The sequence below is a fragment of the Heterocephalus glaber genome, unplaced genomic scaffold (genome assembly GCF_053883595.1).
Source record: "Heterocephalus glaber isolate CG9 unplaced genomic scaffold, H.glaber_assembly_v1.0 deba00000071, whole genome shotgun sequence".
Taxonomy (NCBI): Eukaryota; Metazoa; Chordata; class Mammalia; order Rodentia; family Bathyergidae; genus Heterocephalus; species Heterocephalus glaber.
The window spans coordinates 11304442-11327078 of NW_028258137.1; the positions used below are offsets into that span (position 1 = coordinate 11304442).

A 22637-nucleotide genomic window follows, 5' to 3' on the forward strand; every position below is an offset into this window, starting at 1 on the left:
TCACCCCATCCCTGCTGAAGCCCAGCGTCCTTGCTATTGGTTCCTTTCTGGCCGTCGGTTGCCGTGGAAACCACGGCGACGACGGCAACCAGGAGAAGCCAAACGTGTTCATCCCTTTGGAATCGCGCGGGAGCCCCGGTGTACAAGTGGTGCTCATGGCGCTCTACGAGCTCTTCTCCCACCCGGCCGAGCGCGGCTACCGTGCGGGGCTCTGCTCCAAGGCCGCGCTGTTCCTGCTGCTGGCCGCCGTGCTCACCTACATCCCGCCGCTGCTGGTGGCCTTCCGGAGCCACGGTGAGCCTGGCCCGGCGGCGCGCGACCCTACTGCCCGTGGGCCGCGGCCCGGCGGGCCTCCTGACCTCCTGACCTCCCCGCCGCCCTCTCTAACTCAGGGTTCTGGCTGAAGCGCAGCAGCTACGAGGAACAGCCGACCGTGCGCTTCCTGCACCAGGTCCTGCTCGTGGCCCTGCTGCAACCCGAGCAGGGTGGGTTCCTCTCCTGGAGCACGTTCCCCGCCTTCAATCGGCTACAGGGAGGCCGGCTGCGCGTCCCGCTCGTCTCGGTGCGTGGTTCCCGACCCGGCGGGCCGGGGTGGAGAGGGGCGCGGCCCCGGGGACTCCAGGGACCCTAGCGACTCGCGGGCCCACGGCGCTTGTAACGTGGCCACTCTGGCTAGCGTTCCTCGAGAGTAGACCTGTCGTGCTTCTCACTTTCTCCCTCACGTCCACGACTCCCAGAACCGCCCCGCCGTGCGTGTGTGCGCGGGGACTGCGGAGCCTGGGGACCGCCGGCCTCCTGGGCATTTCCGTAGGCGTGGGCTGATGAAAGGGTGCATGTGATGCCGCTTGAGGGGCCTTGAAGGCCGAACTCTGTTACGCTAACCACAACCGTGTAGGGACCGAAAGGCAGTTTTTAAGCAGACTAGCTCTGTGGAAGCCAAAGAGCTGATTGGTTAAGCGACTTCTGTCCAGCTTGCGCTCTGGCCACGCCGCGCCCGTCTGCACTTGTCCCTTTATCTGCTACTCCCTCCTGCCGTTGTCCGGGTGAAATTAAAGCATTTTACTGTTTGCAGTTTAGTATTTGGTGTACCATAACCTTTACAGTCACTCTCTTTTCCATTCATTTTCTGAAAACATTTTCCTGTAGAAGTATGTATGAAAACCCTGGTTTTCCTAGCTGCAAAGTTGAATCTCTTCAGATAATCTCTAACATGCCTGGCCTACAAAGCAAACTTGTGTGAATAGGGAAAAAGGATTCAGACTTTTTCCTGCGACTAAGAAAGGTAAAAAAATTTAAAATATCTGAATAACTACAAACAAAATATGATTCAGATTACTTTAAAATATTTGTATTCTTTCTGATTACCAAAGTGTATACTCATTTTCAAATATTAAAGAGTTACAGGTGCTCATCGAGGTGGCTTATGCCTATAATCACAGCACTGGGGAGGCTGAGGCAGGAGAATCACTGAGAGTTTGAGACCAGCCTGGGCTACATTAGTGAGTTCAAGGCCAGCTTGAACTACACAGTGAGACCCTGTCTCAAAAAACAAACAAAAAAGTTACAGATATAGATAATAACAGAAAATTAAAGGCTCAGTTTGATGCATGTATCAGTACTTGCTAATGAACTTTAGAGTATTTCAGGATATGGGAATACTGTGATGCATTCAACCCCTTCTTTGGTAGGTACTTGTGTTATTTCAAGTTTTCACTATTAGGGACAATATTTCAGTAAGATTTTGACTAAATGTTAAACTATATATGTTTTTAATTGGCTGATTGAATGAATGGGGACTGTAGGTCTCACTATGTTGCTCATGCTGGTCTCTAACTTCTAAGCTCAAGTGATCCTCCAGCCTCAGTTTCCAGAGTAGCTGGCATGACAGGGACATCATTATGCCCAGCTTAAATCTTAGACTCTTAAATGTCAAACTAAACAAGCAAATAAAATAATTATTAACTACAGAGAAACAAAAAGTAAGGAAGAGTGAGGAAGGAAATATCAGAGTTGCAAGTAGAAATGGCATAGTCTTAGTTATGTGAACGCTGAATTTTTTTTTTTTTTTTTTTTTTTTTTGGTACCAAGGATCGAACTCGGGTCCTTGCACTTTTGCAGCAGGCGGCGTCGAAACCACTGAGCTAAATCCCTGGCCCTGTGAATGCTGAATATTAACTGGCCAGTACCTGAGTTGAACTCTCTTGGGGGGTGAGAGAGGTGTGTGTGTGTGTTGGGCTCTGGTGGAAGGAGAGGGAAGCTAGATCTTCATCTCTCCTTGTGGGGACTCAAAACTGAGACCTGAAGAAGCCAACACAGATATCTGAAGATGTGGAGGTACCGTGCTGCATGCTCTAGTCAGGGAAAAACCGAGATAAAAATATTTGCTGTGGGGCTGGGGATTTAGCTCAGTGGTTCCAGCACCTGCCTTGCAAGCACAAGGTCCTGAGTTCGATCCCCAGTACTAACAAAAAATATATATTTTCTGTGGAAGCCACATGTATCCTGTAATATTATTGAATGCTTTGAATGATCAGATATTTTTATATTATTAAATAAAAGTAGAAGGCTAGGAGTGTAGCTCATGATAGAGCAGATACATCCTTGAAACCCTAGGTTCAGTCTCCAATGGACACACATTTTTTTCTCTCTTTCTTTCTTTCCTTTTTGAGACAAGGTCTCGCTATGTATTCCAGGCTGGCCTTGAACTAACTATGGAGCCCAGGCTGGACTCAAATTCACAGGGATCCTCTTGCCTCAGCCTCCTGAGGGACTACAGGCATGCACCATCATGTCTGGCATAGACACACAGTAGTTCTTTCAGTTGTTCCTCACTGATCATTGCTGGTTTTTTTTTCTTATTTGAGATTATAATTTTCTGGGAGTGGGGGAGAGGGGCTGGATGAGAGCTAATGTGGAGGTAGACTTAGGGTTTTGTTTTAGGCTTGTTTTTGTTTTGTTTGGCAGTACTGGGGATTGGGCCCAGGGCATGCTAAACAAATACTCTACAGTAAACTACAACCCTAGCCCAAGGCAGACTTACTCTTCTCCATGTATTTACTATACTGCTTAGGTTCCACATTTCATATATTTCCTTTCCAGAAAGGAAAACACATTCTGGGGGGAAGTGGGAGTGTTGCTCAGTGGAAGAGTGCCACCCTAGGACACACGGCCCTGCCCTGCGTTCATCCAAACCTTAAAATAATTAACTTGCACATTTTACATTAAGATAGCATTTTGTGCCTGTCATGGTGATGCTCGCCTGGCCTGTAATGGCAGCCCTCAGGAAGGTGAGGCAGGAGGATCACCATGAGTTTGAGGCCAGCCTGCACTACATAGTGAGACAGACCCTGTTCAAAAATTAAAAAGGTAGCGTTTTGTGTCTTGAATTTTGGAAGCATTTTTTTTGGTTTACATTTGTATATCCCTCTCTGTCATACACTCCTGGTTATTGGAGTCTAAGAAATAGTAATGAAAACTTACAATAATCATGAAAATGAAAATAAGCATTAGGTTTCATTCCTTGGTTCATTTGTAGTTGTACAAGTTGACCTCTTATCTCTGTAAACAGAAACTTTCCCTTGGGGCACCGCCCATGGTCTCTCCACACTTCTGTATGCAGATTCCGATTTGAAACCCGAGAAGCCAAGGCAGCCTCTTACTTTTAGGGTACCCATACCGTCCTCTTTAATACTACTGTTGTTGTCATTGTCTTCGTTGTTGTGGTGCTCAGGGCCTTGCACGTGGACTGTGCCACTGAACCACATTCCCAGCCTGGATAGTTTTACACTGTTAGTAAAATGCAAGACCCAAACTCCTCTTTCTTAGTCTTTTTTTTTACTCTAGGTGAATGTCTATCTATAATTTATAACCTATTGTCTTTCTCAGTGAAGGATTTGTTTTCCTGGCTGAGCTCTTGGCCTAGGAATTATATGAAACCATGTGATAGCAAAAAAGTGAATTAGAAGATACTTTGGGGAAAAAAGACCTGAACAGCAACCCAAAAGATATTTGGGGCCCTATTTATCAAAACTAAAGGCACCCAGGCTGGGGATTTAGCTCAGCGGCGCCGAGCCTCCCTCTCAAATGCAAGGTCCTGAGTTTGACCCCCAGTACTGGAAAAAAAATTAAATGCACCTGCTTTATTTCCAGTAAGGTTTTTGTACATAGTGAATGCATATGTAAAACTGTTGATCATTGTAAACAAATCAATAGAAGATCCAAAGAAATTACACATCTACCCAGTGGAATGTGATGCATGGATTTGTTTGTTGGTACTGAGGAATGATCTCAGGGTTTCCCGGTGTGAGCTGCACCCACAAACCCACTGTTGGGTTTTTTTTGGTTTTTGGTTTTTTGGGGGTACCGAGCATCAAACTCAGGACCTCACGCTTGCCAGGCAGGTGCTGTGCTGCTGAGCAACATCCCCAGCCCTTTTTTTTGGTACCGGGATCGAACCCAGGACCTTTCGCTTGAGAAGCAGTCGATGGAACCACTGAGCCAAATCCCCAGCACCCCCTGTTGGTTTTTAATGAGGTGGATATATAAATACTGAATGGGATCCTCTCAAAGACGAATTGATGCATATAAAAAGCAAAAAGTTGCGTATGGCGTGCTTCCATTTCTATAAAAATAATAGAAAACCCTAGGAAAAAGCAGAAAGTGCAAACCTAGAGCTAGTGGGGAGGATAGCTCAGAACCTGACACTTTGGCTGGAAGCTTTGACAGCTCTGGGAGGACACAGGGGAAACTGACAACATTGATGGTTCCCTGGAAAGGAGCTGGATCACTGCGATTAGGGTGGGAGGAAAACTTTTTTACTTTATACCCTTTTGTACCTTTTTAATTTCATACCACAGGAAAGTAATGCATATTTAAGGTTTTTATTTAGTTAATTAATGAATTTATTTTTGCAGTGATAGGGCTTTAACCCAAGACAATGCACATGCTAGGCAAGCAGTCTGCCACTGAGCTACACCCCCAACCTCTAAGATTTTCAAATATTAAAGATAGTTATTTTTAAACAAAAAAAAAATAGGAAGTGCCTTTATAAAACAAAGGCAAAAAAGCTGGCATGGTGTTGCACACCTGTAAACTCAGTACTTGAGAGGCTGAGGCAGCAGGATCCCCAGGAGTTCAAGGCCAGTCTGGGCTACACAGTGTGGATCAGCCCTGGCTCACAGCTGAGCTATCCTGGCTCGGATCAGGATTTATTCCAGTTTCATCCAAGGGGTTTGAGAGCAGAAAGAGAAGATCAGCTCAGAGAGCTGGAAGCGGGCAATGGTTAAAGGGGTGGGGCAAATGGCCCAGTGAGTTCAAGGCCAGCCTAAACTGCATAGCGAGACCCTGTTTCAAAAAAAACCCAAAATACTGAACATTCTATGATCCAGCATTTCCACTCCTATTTAGATACCCAAGAAATCTGAAGTATGTCTGCACAAGAATGTGTGCACACATGTTCACAGCAGCATTATTCATAACAGCAGGGGGGGGACACGGAAACAACACAAATGGCCACAGGCAGATGCATGGATAAACAAAACATGGTACATGCACATACTGATTCACTGTGCCTTAGGCCTATGATAAGCATTTTGTCTTCCATAATATATTTATGGTCCCTTACATATTACTTGACGTGCAGTGATGACTCAGTGTTAGCTATTAATTTTTTTAAATATATATTCTCAAGAAGATGTGGTTTTTTTATAAAATGGAGTACTACTCAGCCATAAAGAATGAGAAACTAGAGACATTTATAGCTAAATGGATGCATATTGAGGCCATACTCGTAAGTGAAATAAATAGGACACGCATGTGTAAATACTGGATAGTTTCTCTAGTGTGAGAAATTGAAAGTGTAAATAAGGATGAAAATGATTAAAATCAATAATTGATAATTTGAAATAAGAAAAGGTCCAAGGGTTTGGGGATGGTAGAAGGGAAAAGGAAGAAGGGAAAGAAAAAAATTATGAGGAAAAAAATGGAATCAAACTCTGTAGATAGGGAAGGGTGGAGGGGGTGAAGGCTACACAGGTAATGGGAGAAAAAGTAAAAACTAAGATGCATCATGTTCTGGTACAAACACCCATTGATAAATGTAAATGTATTTTATACCTAAAATGTACCGATAAATATATATATATTTTTAAAATATATATATATATATTTTTAAAATATATATATATATTTTTTTTAAATAAAATACATATTCTCCTTAATCCTCACAGTAGCCCCAGAGCAGGAGGTCATACCCCCTTTTTGCAATGAAGAACAGAGAAATGTAATTCAGGTAGCTTTCAAGTGAAGAGAACTGGATGGGAACTGAATATATCTTTGTTTTGCTTAAATTCTTTTATTGGTACATTTTAGGTATACAATTCATTTACATTTATCATTGGGTGCTTGTACCTGTACATGATGTATCTTGGTTCTTATTTTTCCCCATTCCCTGTGCTCCCTTCACACCCTCCATCCACCCTTCCCTATTTACAAAGACTTTGTTTCTGTTTTTTCCTTTTCTCATAACTTTTCCTTCTTGTTTGTATTTTATACTCTTAGTCCTATTGCATCAAATTTATTTATCTATCTATCTGTCTATTTATTTATTTATTTAGGTGCCTGAGATCGAATTTTGGACCTTTTATTTTTGAGCCAGGTGGCGGCACCACTGAGTTAAATCCCTGGCCCCAATTTTTTATTTTTTAAAATCTTTATCAATATCTTCAACAGTTAAATATTTCCTTCTATAATTCATACTCATTACATTTTTAAAAATTTGTTCCAGTGAAGTTTGACATAAAATTAGACATTTTTATTTATTTATTGTTGTTTCATGAGACAGGGTCTCACTTTGTAACCCAGACTGGCCTCAAACTCCTGGAGAACCTCCTGCCTCAACCTCCTCAGTGCTGTGATTACAGGCATGCACCACTAGGCCTGAGTAATAAAATTAAACATTTTAAAGTGAACAATTCAGTGGCATTTAGTACATTCACGATATTGTGCAATCAGCACCCTTATCTAGTTCCAAAACATTGTCATTACTCCAAAAGAAAACTCATTTGGCAGCCACTTTCCATTCTCTGTTCCCTCCTACCCCTGGCAACTGCCAATCCACCCTCTGGGTTTACTTGTACTGGATATTTCACCTAAACAGAATAATACAATATGTGATTTTGGGGTGTAGTTTTACTACATCAGCATAATAGTTTCAAGTTCATCCAAGTTATAGCATATGTCAGTGCTTCATTCTTTCTTTCTTCCTTTTTTTTTTTTTTTTTTTGGTACTGGGGATCGAACTTGGGACCTTGCGCTTGCGAGCAGGCGATGGAACCACTGAGCTAAATCCCCAGCCTTCATTCTTTTTTTTTTCCAGTACTGGGGATTGAACTCAGGACCTTGTGCTTGTGAGGCAGGCACAGTGCCACTGAACTAAATCCCCAGCTGTGCATCATCCTTTTTGACAACTGGGTAATATTCCACTGTATGGGTATACCCAAAGTTCGTTATCCATCCCTCAACTGGTGGGCATTTTATTTGTTGCCACTATTGTGAATAGTGTTGCTGTGAACATGCATGAATAAATATTTGAGTATCTGTTTTCCATCATTTTAGGGATATACTGAGGAGTAGAACTGCTAGGCCATGTGGCAATTCTATATTTAACCTTTTGAGGAACTGCCAAACTTTTCCATTGTGGCAAATTGTTTTAAATTTTCTAACTGTGAACATCAAGCCAGACTGGCTCCAGCCTGCATGGGAAACTGATGCCAGGAGCCATGGTTTTTAGATCAAGACTTGACCAAACACAGGGAGGTGGCTTTGCAGTTGCTAATTTGGAAAAACGCTTCCGAAGTCACAGCATCGCCTCTGCTGTAGTGGCTCAGGGCGCAGTGCATCTCTAAAGTCCCTGTTTTTAATGCCTTAAAGTCTAGTTGTTATTTTTAACTGGAGAAGAGAAGAGTTGAGGGTCCGTTCCCCCAAGAGCCTGAGGTGGCTCTCTAAGGCCTCAGTGGTGGCAGAAGACGCGGGGGCCGTAGCTGGGGGGACACGGTGGGGGAGGGTGCTGCGGGGCCCCTTCCTCCGCTCGGACCTCAGACTGTGTCTGGGCCAGGTCCGAGGTTCTGCCTAGTTCCCATTGCCTACCCCTGTGCAAACATCACAAGTTCTAGGGACAAAACCTGCCACTGGGGCACCAGAACTTCAAAGAAAACCCCAGAGAAAGCAGTAAAACAGTATTCCAGCTGGATGTTGTGGCGTTCACCTGTAATCTCAGTACTCTGGGAGGCTGAGGCAGGAGGATCGAAAGTTTGAGCCCAGCGTGGGCAACTTAGCAATTTAGTGAGACTCCCATCCAAAAATAAAAATTAAGTAAGGGTTGAGGAAATAGATTAGTGCGAAGGCCCTGGGTTCAGTCTCTAATATCACCACAACAAAACAAAACAAAAAAACCCACATTAGTCCCTAAGAACCAATTGGAAAGTGTGTAAGGGAGAGTTCAAGAGCCACTTAAAAATAGGCTAGCCTTTTTTTTTTTTTTTTTTTTGGAGGTAAGGTCTTGCTATGTAATTCAGGCTGATCTTGAACTCACTATGTAGCCCCCGGCCCCGAACTTGCAGCAATCTTCCTGCCCCAGCCTCCTGAGTGCTGCGATTACAGGTGTGCGCCATCATGCCCCGCTCTACATCATTTCAAAGCATATTTAAGGGCCAGGGATTTAGCTCAGTGGTTCCACCGCCTTGCAACCACAAGGACCCAAGTTTGATCCCTGGTACCAAAAAAATAAATAAATTAAATAAAGCCTATTTAAGAGGCCAGATGAATGGGGTTTTCTTCCTTTTATGAACTTTTGGGTTTGTTTTGTTGTTGTTGTTTTTGGTACCGGGGATGGAACTCGGGTCCTTGTGCTTGCGTAGCAGGTGGTGAAACCACTGAGCTAAGTCCCTGGCCCCTTGGGTTTGTTTTTATTTCTTTTAATTTTTATTTTGGCAGTAGGAATTACCACACATTCTCCTTTCCCTGTTTAATTTTCTAATACCTAGGTTACTACTAAATTCTCTTTGTTAAAAATAGGTGTTTTAGGGGCCAAGGATTTAGCTCACTGGCGGCACACCTGCCTCACAACTGCAAACTCCTAAGTTCAATCCCTGGTGCTGGAGGGAAAAACAAACCTGTTTTAGTTCTTCTTTTGCTAATTGGACTCTTATTGGTACAAGTGGATGGATTTGCATTTTCTAATATATTAGTATTTCCTCCATATCTCCCCCCTCTCCCGTTATGTCCCCAGCCCTTTCTTTTTTTTTTTTTTTTTTTTTTTTTTTTGCTTAAATTCTTTTATTGGTACATTTTAGGTATACAGTACATTTACATTTATCATTGGGTGCTTGTACCTGTACATGATGTATCTTGGTTCTTATTTTTTCCCCATTACCTGTGCGCCCTTCACCCCTCCACCCTTCCCTATTTACATAGACTTTGTTTCCGTTTTTTTTTTTCTTTTCTCATAGTTTTTCCTCTCCCTTCTTTCCTTTCCCCATCTCCTCCCACCACCCCTATCCCTTTGGACCTTTTCCTATTTCAAAGTATCAATTATTAGTTATTAATCCTTTTAATCCTTATTTACACTCTCAGTTTCTCAAGAGAAACTATTCGGTATTTACACCTGTGTGTCCTATTTATTTCACTTAAGAGTATGGCCTCAGGGCCAGGATTTAGCTCAGTGGTTTCACCACATGCTGCGCAAGCACAAGGACCCAAGTTTGATCCCCGGTACCAAAAAACAAAACACAAAAGAGTATGGCCTCAATATGCATCCATTTAGCTATAAATGACTCTAGTTTCTCATTCTTTATGGCTGAGTTGTACTCCGTTTTATAAAAAAAAACACCACATCTTCTTTATCCAGTTTCCAGTTGATGGGCACTTGGGCTGTTTCCAAGCTTTAGCTTCTTTTTTATTTTGAGACAGGGCCTCACTAAGTCACTAAGCTGCCCCAGCTGGATGTGAGATCAAAATCCTCCTGACTCAGCCTCCCAGAATGCTGAGGTTACAGGCGTGCACCACCTTAAGCCCCTTCAATTTCCTCTTATCTTTTTTTCAGTACCAGGAATCGAATCCTGTGTATCTTTAAAGGCTTGTCCTCTACCACCAGAAATCTTTGAAATTAGTGTTCATCTGAGCTGAGCTAAAGAAGGAGCAAAGAATCAGGAGTCAGTAAACCTAAGTCGCAGTCCAGTCCATTGCTTGCTGAGTTCTGTACCATCTCTTAGCCTCAGCTTACCTTTCTAGAGGGCATGTGCTTCCTCCCTGTCTCAGGTGTGTGGAGGGATCCGATGAGACAGTCAGTGCACACAAACACGGCTCCTGGTCACACGTGTAACCCCACAGTAATCAGGTAGTGTGACGTGAATTTTCTCCACCAAAGGTGGAGCGATCAGATTTCACACCCTGACCTGAGCTGTGCTGGGGACGTGTGCCCCTCCGAGTGCCTGCACTACCCCTGCCTCACGTAGCTACACTTACTTTGAACTAAATTGAATTAAAGAATCTATTTCAGGGTTGGGGATGTAGCTCAGTGGTGCCACTGGCTGCCTTGCCAGTGCAAGGTCCTGAGTTCCATCCCCAGTACCTCAAAAAAAGGATCCATTTCGTCCGAGGTGCAGGCGATCACAGACTGCACCCCCTGTTGCCAGATGCTGGGTCGGAGCCCAGCGTGGCTCAGGTCCCCTGTGGGTCACCGCTCATCGGTGCCCAGGCCTGGGTGCACTCGGAGCACAGGCCCTCGGGTCGCCAGATCCCTTTCCCCAGATATCTCTGTGCTTTGTCACCCCTCTTCATTCGGGTCGCTGACAAGCCAGGTCATCCTGAATTTTCCATAAAAAATTCGTATTTCTGCCCTCACTGCGCTCTAACTCTAGCCTGCTTCCCCGGACGTGGCACTTAACACTACCCGGTACTTACTGCTATATTTTTCCCTGCCTTTCCTGCTAGGAATCTTAGTTCCATTAAGGTGAAGATTTTGTCAATTTTGTTTACCACTATATTCCCAGTATCTCAAATACTGCCTAGCCCAGTGATGGTGAACCCTTTAGCGCTTTCAATAATACAAACAGCCCCTGTGGCAGGCATGCTGTACATTGGCCAACACTGGCCTGGCCCATCATAGGGCCTCAAAAAATACTTGATAGGTTAATGAGGGTATTTAGCAAGAAGACAGTAATTATGGTTCTGTGAACTTGAAGCTAAAGGTGCACTAAAGAGCAAATATGAGACTTTTTGCAAAAAGATTTGTCCTAACCAACATGCCTGGGGGAAGGGGGCTCAAGAAAGGGCCCTAAACTTGAAGTCAAAGAACTGATCTCAAATCCTGTCTTCACCATTACTAGCTGTATACCTCTGATAAATCCCCAACCTCCCTGAGCCTTTATTTTCTCATCCATACAGGGAGGATAATACTTGCTCTGCATAGTAGACTTGACTTTTTTTGTTGTTTTTTCTTGAGACAGGGTTTTGCTCTGTAATTCAGGCTGGTCTTGAGCGTACTATGTAGCCCAGGCTGGCCTCTACCTCAAGGTGATCCTCCTGCCTTAGCCTCCTAAGTGCTGGGATCACAGGCATGTGCCACCACTCCCGGCCTATACTCATTGTCTGCCTATGACTTATGATTTATGAGCTGTGATTTATCTTTTGTTCTCCTCAGATTTTTATTGGTTTTCTTCACTTTTATGTTCATAATTTATAAAATATGTGTGGTTTTGATCCTTTGCTGGTTTTGCTGAGCTTCCTTTCTCATCTTATTGATTGCTATTAAAAGATGCATAAGGCTTAAAATGCTGACATGAATGATGAGATAGTCCCACATCAAGAATCCAAAGCAAATTGTGGTTTAAGAGTGTATAAATAGAGCTTGGTGATTTTCTGTTGCATTTATTTGGAAAATGCATAATGACTAGGTTAGAGTTTTGTTTTGTTCTTGTTTTCTTATTTTATTTTATTTACTTATTTATCCTATTTTAAAAAGCTGGTTTGAGGTAGGAGGATAACCTAGGCCCAAGCTTAGCACCTCAAAGAAAAAACTGACTTCTAGAGAAGCAGCAGACAATTCTGATGACCTATTTCAATTTTCTGTACAATTGTAGCCATATTTATTTATTTTTTTGCCAGAGATTTACCTCAGTGGTTCCGGCGCCTGCCCTGCAAGCACAAGGGCCTGAGTTCTATCGCCGGAACCAAAAAAAAAAAGTTATTGAGATTTTTTTTTTTTCTTTTTTCCAGTACTGGGGATGGAACTCAGGACCTTGTGCTTGCCAGGCAGGCACTACAGGCATGTTTATTTTTTAAAAAAGAATAAGAGCTGGGCTGGGGATTTAGCTCAGTGTTGCCACCACCTGCCTCTCAAGTGCAGGGTCCCGAGTTTGATCCCCAGTACAAAAAAAAAAAAAGAACCAGGCATGGTGGTACATGGGAGGCTGAAGCAGGAGCATTGCTGCAAGTTCGAGGCCAGCCTAGGCTACATAGTGAGTTCAAAGCCAGCCAGAATTACAGAGCAAGACCTTGTCTCAAAAAACCTAAAAAAAGAGATACTGTTGAGGTTATTGCCACTTTAAATTCCCATTCTGTTCGCCGTGCCAGGCCTGAGTAGAGAGAGGCAGAGGGCCCCTTCACGTTGCGTGTCTCTCCCTGTACTGATCCATGTGCACTCGTTAGCTTCCTTTCTGTTGGTGATAGAGACGATGCCTGCATACGGAGGACAATGGGTCACTATGTGCGACTCTTCTCAGACTTACTAAAGACCAGGCCCACTGGCTCTCTCTGGGTTTCCTAGACTAGAGAAGAAGACAGGAATGGAGATGGGAAGATGGACATGTTGCATTTTAAACTGGAGCTTCCCCTGCAGTCCACAGAGCACGTCCTCGGTGTGCAGCTCATCCTGACCTTCTCATACCAGCTGCACGTGAGTCAGTGCCTAGGGAGGCCTGTCCCTCCCTCCTGTCTTTTCATAGCACAGAGCCTGCCTCCTGCTTTCTAGGAGCTGTCCTGGGGTGTCATGGGGAATTTAACATAGGAAAACGGAATGTTCTTCATTGGAGTCCTATTAATTTATGAGAATGAGAAATAGCTCAGAGGGCCTGGGCAGAGCGTTTCCCACAGAACTGGCCCAGGTTTGTAAAGACCCTTTAGCTTCAGCCACAGACAGGTGACTGTTGGACCCAGAGCCCTTCAGATGTGACAGCAGTTGTGTATTCTCTCCTCCTGATGATTTCAGAGGATGTCGACATTCGTGATGCAGAGCATGGCCTTTCTCCAGTCTTCCTGCGTGGTGCCGGGGGCCCAGCTGTACGTGAACGGAGACCTGAGGCTGCAGCAGAGGCAGCCGCTGAGCTACAGCGGCCTGGATGTCCGATACAATGTAAGGATGCAGGGCATCCAGCTCTGCTGTCTCTGCTGTTTAGCACCTTCTTTGAAGAGGGAGAAATAAAAGTTGGCAGTAGCATTTCCCTGTGGGTGACAGACAAGGACTCCTGAGGAATTCTTGCCATGAATTCTTTCAGAATATGGAGAAAGGGGCCAGGGATTTAGCTCAGTGGCACTGAGCCTGCCTTGCAAGCACAAGGTCCTGAGTTCGATCCCCAGTACCGCAAAAAAAAGATACACACACACACACATATACACATATAGAGAAGGTACACCTGTATTTACACCTATGTAGAGAGAGGGAAAAAATGTCTTTATTGACAAACTAAATTGCTTATTGCTTTCCAAATGATCATGTAAAATGTTCATGTAGAGCATTTTTAAAATAATACTGGCCCCCATTTATGGAACACGTAATATGCCAGCCCTGAATTAGGAAGTTTACAGCTGGGTGTGGGGATGGACACCTGTGGCCCAAGCCATCACAAGGCTGAAGCAGGAGGATCACTTGAGACCAGCCTGGGCAACATATCAAGACCCCAATCCCAAGGGGGAATAAAAGGTTTACACACGTCGTATTTCACCATTCCAGCAACCTCCCAAGATACCTACTTGTCATTTCTCAGTTCTCCACTGTCTGTCCAGCACTGCCGCCTTGCTGTGTTCCAGCCACTCTGGCTTCTTTGTTGTTCTTTGAACCCATGAACAGCGCCTGCCTCAGGGCTTTTGCACTTAGCATTCCCTCTCCCAGGTGACCATGGAACATACTGGGCCGCTCATTCTGGTCCCTGAGCAATGTCCTTTCCTGACCCTCTTTCCCAAATAGGCTTCGCCTTCCTCCAGCACCCCTCTACTGCCACCAACCCTAAAAACAAGTTCCTGCTGCCTTTGGTTTCTCCCTGGGGGTTAAAAGCGCTGACATTCTATGTACCATCACCACCGCCACTGCAGTGCTGAGAACAGGAGGGGAGGAGGGAGGGCCAGGTCTCCTGAGCTCAACCTGGACCTCCTGCTGTGTCCCAGGTGTCTGTGATCAACGGGACCAGCCCTTTTGCCTACGACTACGACCTCACCCGCATTGTGGCTGCCTACCAGGAAAGGAACGGTGAGGTGTGGGGAGAGCCTGTCTGCTGCTCAGTCTCCTGGTTTGGGGGGCAGTGGAAACGATGAGAACCTTTGTCATCCTGAAAATCTCGGAACCAGCGAAGGTGCAGTGACAGGATGTGGACGGGTGTGCAGGATCCTTCCTTTCTGCTGCCATCATCCTGCCCACCCGTGCTTCCCACAACTCCAGCGGCCCCGCAGCTTCCCCGTACCTAATTGATTCGTTCCCTTACCATACCTGTAAGAGAAGCCCAGACAGTTTGCTCTCCCACTTTTCACTAGAAGAGAGGCTGCAGTTCACCCCACAGTAGCGACCCCTAGAGAGCAGAAGCAGCCATGGTTCTGGCTACAGGCTCGATGTGTTCAGTCCTTTCGGTGAGGGGCCCAGGCCAGCCTTGTGCTTGGTCAGTGTGCTGGGCCGGGCAGTCAATGGCCTGAGGTTTTCCTCTAAGGGCATCTCGTCTGCGGCTGTGCCACACTGAACACGAGCCAGGCTGTTGAAAGGCACCGAAAGGGTTACTTGGCAACCAGCCTCATGGACGCCACAGACAGACATTTCACAAGTGGTGAGCCCTGCAACTGCTGTATTTCTTCCTAATTTTGTTCGTTTTTGTTTTGTTTTGAGACAAGGCTTCCTTGCATAGTTCAGGCTGGCCTTGAACTTACTGTGGAGCCCAGGCTGGCCCAAAAATCACAGTGGTGATCTTCCTGCCTCAACCTCTCAAGTACTGGGATTACAAATATGCGTCACCACACCCAGCTTCTTCCTGATTTTGTACAAAACAACAGCAGCATTATTCCAATAATAGGACTTTTAAAACAAAACTGAAAATCGCCGGGAATTTAATTTAGCTCAGTGGTTCCACCACCTGCTTCTCAAGCTCAAGGTCCCAAGTTTGATCCCGGGTACCAAAAAAAAAAAAAAAAAAACCACTAAAAATCATTAGCCTATAAATCAACTTTCCCCCCTTTATTTCATTCACTGTATATCCAGATGAAGATTTTTTTTTTCATACTGCTGTTACAGGAACACTTTGGGATCCAAATTATATTTATCTATATAATATAAATATTTCCCCCAAACTGCTAACAAGTTTTGATAGTATGTTTACTGGCAATATAGTACTTCAGGGCCGGGGATTTAGCTCAGTGGTTCTGCTGCCGGCTTCGCAAGCACAAGGACCCAGGTTCAATCCCTGGTACCAAAAAAACAAACAAACAAATATAGTACTCCTTCAGTTAGTCATTTTGGCAATTTTTTTTTTTTTTTTTTTTTTGGTACCGGGGATCGAACTCAGGTCCTAGCGCTTGCACGGCAGGTGGTACAACCACTGAGCTAAATCCCGGCCCGAGGCAAATATTTCAACAACGTGGGCTGGGTTACAGATGCACCTTCTTTTCCCTTTTGTTTCTTTGAACTCCAAAGAGCAGAATACATCCCCTACCTGCAGGAATCAAAGGACACTTACAGCCCAGCCCTCAGTGTTTCTAGGTATCTTTGCCAGAGAGTCACCTGGATTAATGGTGAATGCTTGTATTGCAGTCACCACCGTCCTGAACAACCCCAACCCCATCTGGTTGGTGGGCAGGGCCTCGGAAGCTCCCTTTGTGATTAATGCTGTCATCCGATACCCTGAGGAAGTCATCTCATATCCTTTCTGACTGAGCCAGCGGTGGCTCCGTTTCCACAGAGAAGGGAAGGGTTCTTCAGGGGTCCAAGCAGGAACAGCTGTGGCCAGGCTTATGCTGGAAATTGCTACTTCACTGTAGCCCCACAGAGATGGCTGCTGTTGGTTACAGGGAAACATTCATTTCCTGTTCCTGTTTCCTCCAGAGCCAAGCCTTTCTAGGTCAGAGTCATCCATATTTATGCCCAGATAATCTCAATTATCCCTTTTATCTTAAGGGTATTTGAGGCATTATTGCCATTTCCTGTGGCCTGCATGTGAGTGTCACTGTTCTCCTTAACCGTCCTTACTTACCAGCCAGGATTCTGGGAGATGATCAAGTTCGCCTGGGTTCAGTACGTCAGCATCCTGCTCGTCTTCGTCTGGATGTTTGAAAGAATCAAAATATTCGTGTTTCAGAATCAAGTGGTGACCACCATCCCTGTGACAACTATGTCAAAGGGAGACTTGTATAAGGAGCACTTATCCTGAGAAGACAGTTCTGAATGCTCCGCAGGCCCCCAGCTCCCTCGCTGTTGTCAAGTGAAGAGAGCCGTGGACACCTGAGGGCTTGTGTGGTTTTCCCCTCAGAGACAGCTCTTTTCACTTTTCTACACAAATTCTGTATCCGCAAAAGGGCAAAAATCACTGGGCACTGGTTTGTGGGAAGGTCAGAGGGCTCCCAGAGGCTATCATTTGTTGTTTTTGTGTGTTTGCTTGCCTTGCCCTTGAATCAAGAGAACCTTCCAGTCTGTTCAGGCATCTTGGAAAGAGTCCCATTTCTGGTCAAGCAGAGACGGTTGCTCTTTTGAACTGGAAGCACTGAGCATCTCTTCTCCCTATTGTAATCCACTTCGACTCTTTTCAGACCTCTCATGATGAATATGCAAATCCCTGGCTGGTTCTACTCCTGGGATCTACAGTTCCCACCCAGAGCTTTGATTCCCAGGACTGTCCACCTGCCCTCAGCCTGACAGACAACGTCTGTTGCCAGCCCAGCTGAGCAGCCCTCTGAGCCTACCCTGAGCTGGCTGGCTCTTTCCCCTGCTTCTTGCCCTGTGTCTGTGCCCCTGAAATGGCAGGCTGAGTCAGAAGTGCTGTTTCACTCAGTCCCTCAGCGGCGGTGGGGGGTGCAAGGGTTGTAACAACAGGTTCTTTCTCTTTGGCCCTCGACCAAAAGCTTGGACACTTGCCCCCCCATCCTCTCTGAGAGGACGTGGGTGACAGAGGAGCCTTTGTTGGTATTGGCTCCCCTGCCCGACAGCCACAGGGTTTATTTGGAGGGCTCAAGTGAAGCCCAGCTACTTATGCTTCCCTTGACTAGGGACAAGGTGCCCAGCACAGGGGCAGCTTTGGGGAGACACGAAGAGCAGGAGGCACTGAAGAGGCTGCTGGGCTGGGCATGCAGTGCAGCCTGGCCATTAGCAAGAAGACTAGCATTCCAGCAGCCACACAACCCTCTTGGCTGGCCAGGTGTCTGCAGGGTGACAGGCAACTAGAGAGGGCCTCTGTTGCACACAGAAGACATTGGTTATTCAGCCCATCCCCACCCTGGGCCAGCGTGCAGCCTCCTCAAAGGCCAGATGGGTCTGCTTTGTAGTCCCCAGTGTGTCATCAGCACTGGAGAGACATATCCTCTGTGACATCTGCTTTCCACCCACCTACAGACATCCTTCAGTGTGTGCCTCGGTTTACCCTGGGGATCCAGTTATTTCCAAAGCACTCTTTCTTTAGAGCTGACCAAAATAAGAGTTTTGTTTTTTGAGACACAGTCTTGCTATATAATTCAAACTGGCCTTGGCTATGTAGTTCAGGTTGGCCTTGAACTCACTATGTAACCCAGGCTAGCCTCAAACTTGGGCATTCTTTTTGCCTCCGCCTTCTGGTTGCTGGGATTACAGGCATGCACCACCATGACAGTCTTACTCACTTTTCTCTCTTGCTGACACCCACAGTTAAAGGGGGAAAGGTTTATTTAGCCCAGTTTGTGGAGGTTTCAGTCCATAATCAGCTGGCACCAAGGCAGGGTGGCACACGGCAGAGGGGTGTCACAGAGGAGAAACAGTTTATGGTGCCCTCACGGTAGAAAAACCAAGGAACCTTAACAGAGACTTTGCCCCTTTTATTTTATTTTAGGGCAGGCAGCACACATCAATCCTAGAGCCCTTGATCCTAGCATTGCACTTTAAATCAATCCCAGTGTCCCATACTCTAGATCCAGCTGCCTTTGAAAAAGCCCACCTTCGACTACATGGGAACATCTAAATGCAAATCATAACAATGTCTGTCACCAAAATAAGTTTTAGAAATAATACCTTGAAATACTCAAGCAGAAAAATTCCCTTACACTAGTTCCTCTGACTTTTATTATTTAGGGATGTTTAGATGCTTACATTAATTGCTCCTCGGCCTTTTGACTAAGATCAAGTGTAGATGCCTACATTTTTTTCTTGAGATTTAAATGAAAACTGGTTTCTGGTTTAAATGTCTAAAAGATAGCAAGGTAGGGGAAGATGGCTGAAATTTAATGTTTGTTTTACATTTTATTGTTCTAATGCAAATTTTGTATAGAGAACCCATAATGTTTTGTAACTTTCTAATTAAAATGTTCAAAACAGAAAGTCGTCATGTTTTCTGTTTCAGAGGCAAAGGGCTTGGAAAAGAAAGAGCAGTGGGGAGAGGTTGGGCGCACTTCTCCAAGTTACTCACTGGCAGCCTGGCGCTGCCAAAGCGCTGCTCCGGACCGTGGAGCTTTTGTCAGCTCCCTGGCAGAGGTCTCCTGGTCCAGCCCCAGTCAGTGGCGGAGTCCACAAAGCATGTGGAAGCCGCAGCATGGAAAGTTACAGCTGTGTCTGGTGAACGTCGGATTATTTCCAGATCAGAGGTTGGTAGCTCCTGAACCTAAACCACACAGCGGCGTTGCTGGAGGAAAAAGGTGAGAAAAACATAGGACTACATCAACTGAATTATGACCCAGAACTAAATCAGGGCTTGAGATAATTATTCAGTTTGGGGGCGTGGGGTGGGCGGGGGAGATTGCCCAATTTTGTCAAAAGTTTCTGTTGGAGTCAGGTGAGACTGCTGATCCCCCATTTAGGCTCCGTCGTCGTGCAAGGTTAATAAAACTGTCTTCATTTTCCCCTTCTTTTCTCCTCTCTCACTTTTCCCCCTCCCCTCCTCTCTTGCTCTTCATATTCACCTTTTTTTTTTTTTTTTTATAAACGAACTGGGAATTGAACTCAAGGTCTTGGCACTGAGCTAAGCCCCAGCCCTTTTTAATTTGTTTTTATTTTGAGATAAGATCAAGCTAAGTGGCTAAACTGCCCAGGGTAGTCTCTAATTTGGAACCCTCCTGCCTCAGCCTCCCAGAGTGCTGGGATTACAAACCTGCACCACCACGCCCCACCCCATGGCTAAGGCTCTCAATTCGTCTCGCCAGACCGCACTGAGGAAAGACTGCGCTGATTTTCACTCCCCGCGGCAGGGAGTTTCAGATCTCGCACGCCTGCGTTCTGCCCTGTGGTTGTAAGGGGAGGAAGTTTTCTGTTTCATACCGAATCTTACCCTGGGTTTGTCCGGACCTGCCGCCGCGCCTGCGCCTCTGGGTGGACGCCAGCGCCCTGCGGCTGCGGCGCCCCGGCCTCCAGGTGCCTGGGTCCCAGCGTCCAGGGCGCCCGAGGCCGAGGACTTGGGAAGCGGTCGGCGCTCGTCACTGCGCGGCCGGCGAGCGGGGAGCGGGGAGGGGCCAGGCCAAGACTTGAGCCCCGCACAAGGACCTTTTGTCCTCCCGTCCCGGGCGCGGCGGGGAGAGGCGAGGCGAGCGTGACCGTGACCGTCAGTGCGTGACGTGGGGCGCGCTCTCCGCGGGCTCTCGCGGTCACCGGATGCCTTATCTCTAGGAACCCCTTCTCTAAAGGCATGGTTTTCGAAAGCTCCCCAGGGCTTTTCCCACAGAACTTTGGACTAAGGGTGGTTTGATGAGTGAATTCTGGAACCAGATTGGAATGGATGTTGAGTCCTGTCAGCTATGCTTGGGGCTGCGGGACCTTGGGCAACTGGCCGGACCTCTCTGGGCCTCACTGTGTGTTGACTGTCCTTTCTCTGCCCTCTTCAGTAGGAAGCAAGAAAGTCAAGAGTCCAGTTTAATCCAAAAAGATGTAGGGCAGCGGTAGAGTGCTTGCCTAGCATGTGCAAGGAAACAGGCCTGAAGAACAGAAGAGCAGGTAGGGCTTGGGGATCCTGAAGCCATAAAGGAGAGTGAGTCACCTGCCAGGGCCACTAGGAAGAGTAGGCTGTGGGGGACCTGGCTTTGGGCCTCCAGGCCTGGTGTGGGTCCTGTCACAGCCTCATTTTTACCCAGAAGGTAAAACAAGCCCAGAGAGGTCGAGTGACTGGCTCCAAGTCACACATCACACTAGTAGTGGAGATGGGATTTGAACCCTGTGTGGCCATCATCCCCCACTGTCCTCCGCTTGGATGTGCCTGGCACCTTCTGCCACTCGGGCAGTAGGGCCAGCAGAATCTGGGTTTTCTTTATGCACCAGCTTGCCTGTGGATTCATACAGGATAACTGGAAGATTCCTGAACCAATAACTTACAAGTATACCAGTATGTCAGGCTTTGTTGTAAGTGATTTATTACAAATATCAACACATTCAGTCTTCAAATCAAGCCTATGAATCGGGTTATCTTTCCCCACAGGTTAATTAAGCAACTTGCAGAAGATCACACAAAAAAAGATCAAATAAGGTTTACACCTCCAACCACTATGCCATACCTCTTCCCTCTAATGAGATAGACAGGTCTTGTTTTTAGTCTCATAGATGATATAGTTACAGAAAATCATGGACAGGTGTGATAACACCATTCAATACCCCCTAATACTCAGTCCACACTGAAATTCCTCTGATTATCTCTAAAATATCTTCATGCAGTTGCTTTGTTCAAGTCAGAATCCAGACAATATCTGCCCATGGCACTTGGCAGCTCTGTGTTTAGAGTTGTTTTCTTCTAAAATAATCTCTTCCTTTTTCTTTCTATGTCATTGACTTGTAAGAGTGGTTTACTTTTAAAATATAATTAAGAGGTTAATAAGATAAAGCAGAGAACATTCTAGATTATCCCTGTAATGTGAGAGCTGCGTCAGTACCTCTGGCAACTTGGGAAGGTGCTGAATGCAGAGTTTCTACCCGACTCCCTGTGTGCATTGTTATGGAGAAGTAGGGACCTTCCAAGTTTCATGCCCTCCCACTGCAGGAGTCTGTGACTTACACCAAATTCAGTGCACTGGAAAGTGCACTTTGAAAATCCCTGTGATACCAGGATACATGTTTTTTGGTTATCATCCTTTGTTCCTGGTTTCTAACTCTTTCCCCTAGCAGGTCACAGAAGCTAGCTGTTCTCTTCCCCAAGGCAGGTAATGGAAACATTCATTTTCTACACACCTGGGATCCACTGGCTGTAATGAAATTGTTTGACCTACTTTATCTGATGGATTATAACATCCCTATTCCAGAAGGGGTCCTGCCTGTACCCTTGGGGAAGGAATGCTGCACAGAGAGGCCGAGAAGAATCTAAACAGACAGGCCTTGCTGGGTTTCCCCACCCGGGCTGCTAGCACTACATGTGCAGAGAGACGAGCACAAGAGGGTTCCCGAGAGGAGGCAGAGGAGGCAGCTTGGAGAGGCCATGGAGGCCCCACACCCCTTCCCTCTTACCCCCTCTCTCCATCTGTGCCCTTCGTAATAAACCAGCAGATGTGTTTCCCTGAGTGCCATGGGCTGTTCAGGCAAATTAATGAAACAAGAGGATCATGGGAACCTTGATTTATAGCTAGTTGCTCAGTAAAACAACCTGGGGCAGGTAAGTGGCATGGGAAATGTCTTTGGGGACCAAGCACTCAGCCTGTGGGACCTGGTGCTGTCTCCAGGGAGGAGGTGGCAGAATTGAACTGAATTGAATTAGCCCCCCCCCCCACTGGTGTCTGCTGTGGAACTGGTCACTTGCCTGCTAGTGGGGAGAAGTCCCTATAGCTTTTGGGATCGCCAGAGCCTCCTGCGGTGATAGTAGTACAAGAGTGGAAGAGAAAACAAAACCGTTCAGAATCCCCAAAGCCCCGAGCAGGGAAGGGGTTTACGCGTTTGTGTCTGCTCCCACATGGCCCAAGGTGGCTCCAGGTCAGGGAGGTGTGAGGCTCCGTTGCCAGGCTGATTTGAATTCATTGCCCAATAGATCCTCAAGGCCAGGCTGCTTCCTCCAAGGCTGGGTCATCAGGACTGGGAGAGATAGCAGGTCAGCCCTGAGCCTGAGGGTGGGCTTGGCAGCTTTGACACCTTGCTTTGCAGAGGAGATGATTTGCCATCCTGTGCCCCAGACTTCCCTACCAACTGGGTCCTCAGGTCAGCAGGAAGATGGATTTCTGGGCACCTCTCCCTGCAAGGAAAGCTGAGGTGC

The 22637-nt window shown here is 46.3% G+C and overlaps 2 protein-coding genes and 1 long non-coding RNA gene across 5 annotated transcripts in view; 2 read left to right on the plus strand and 1 right to left on the minus strand.

Moving 5' to 3' along the window:
- On the plus strand, positions 1–18805 carry Tmem231 (transmembrane protein 231). Of its 3 annotated transcripts, XM_087204350.1 has the most exons (8): positions 9–294; positions 393–562; positions 12824–12952; positions 13265–13408; positions 14437–14518; positions 14970–15083; positions 16061–16165; positions 16495–18805. In XM_087204350.1, the coding sequence occupies exons 1-8, from the start codon at positions 156–158 to the stop codon at positions 16674–16676; spliced, it is 1065 nt and encodes a 354-aa protein (XP_087060476.1). In that variant the 5' UTR covers positions 9–155; the 3' UTR covers positions 16677–18805. The 3 variants fall into 3 exon arrangements, with proteins under 3 accessions (XP_087060481.1, XP_087060476.1, XP_087060480.1); XM_087204354.1 differs by lacking the exon at positions 14970–15083 and having other exon boundaries at positions 20–294; XM_087204355.1 differs by lacking the exons at positions 14437–14518; positions 14970–15083 and having other exon boundaries at positions 1–294; positions 12824–12956.
- LOC106009243 (uncharacterized) lies at positions 13259–20052 on the minus strand. Its single transcript, XR_001183340.3, has 4 exons — positions 19749–20052; positions 18894–19106; positions 16500–16567; positions 13259–15011 (listed from the first exon to the last, which is right to left on the minus strand). It is a non-coding gene; the product is annotated as an uncharacterized LOC106009243 (long non-coding RNA).
- Chst6 (carbohydrate sulfotransferase 6) overlaps positions 18981–22637 on the plus strand; it is a 14296-nt gene continuing 10639 nt past the window's right edge. The window contains exon 1 of the mRNA XM_004842833.4: positions 18981–19119. The gene's annotated coding sequence lies outside the window, so the exon portion shown is untranslated. The remainder of the gene's footprint in view (positions 19120–22637) is intronic.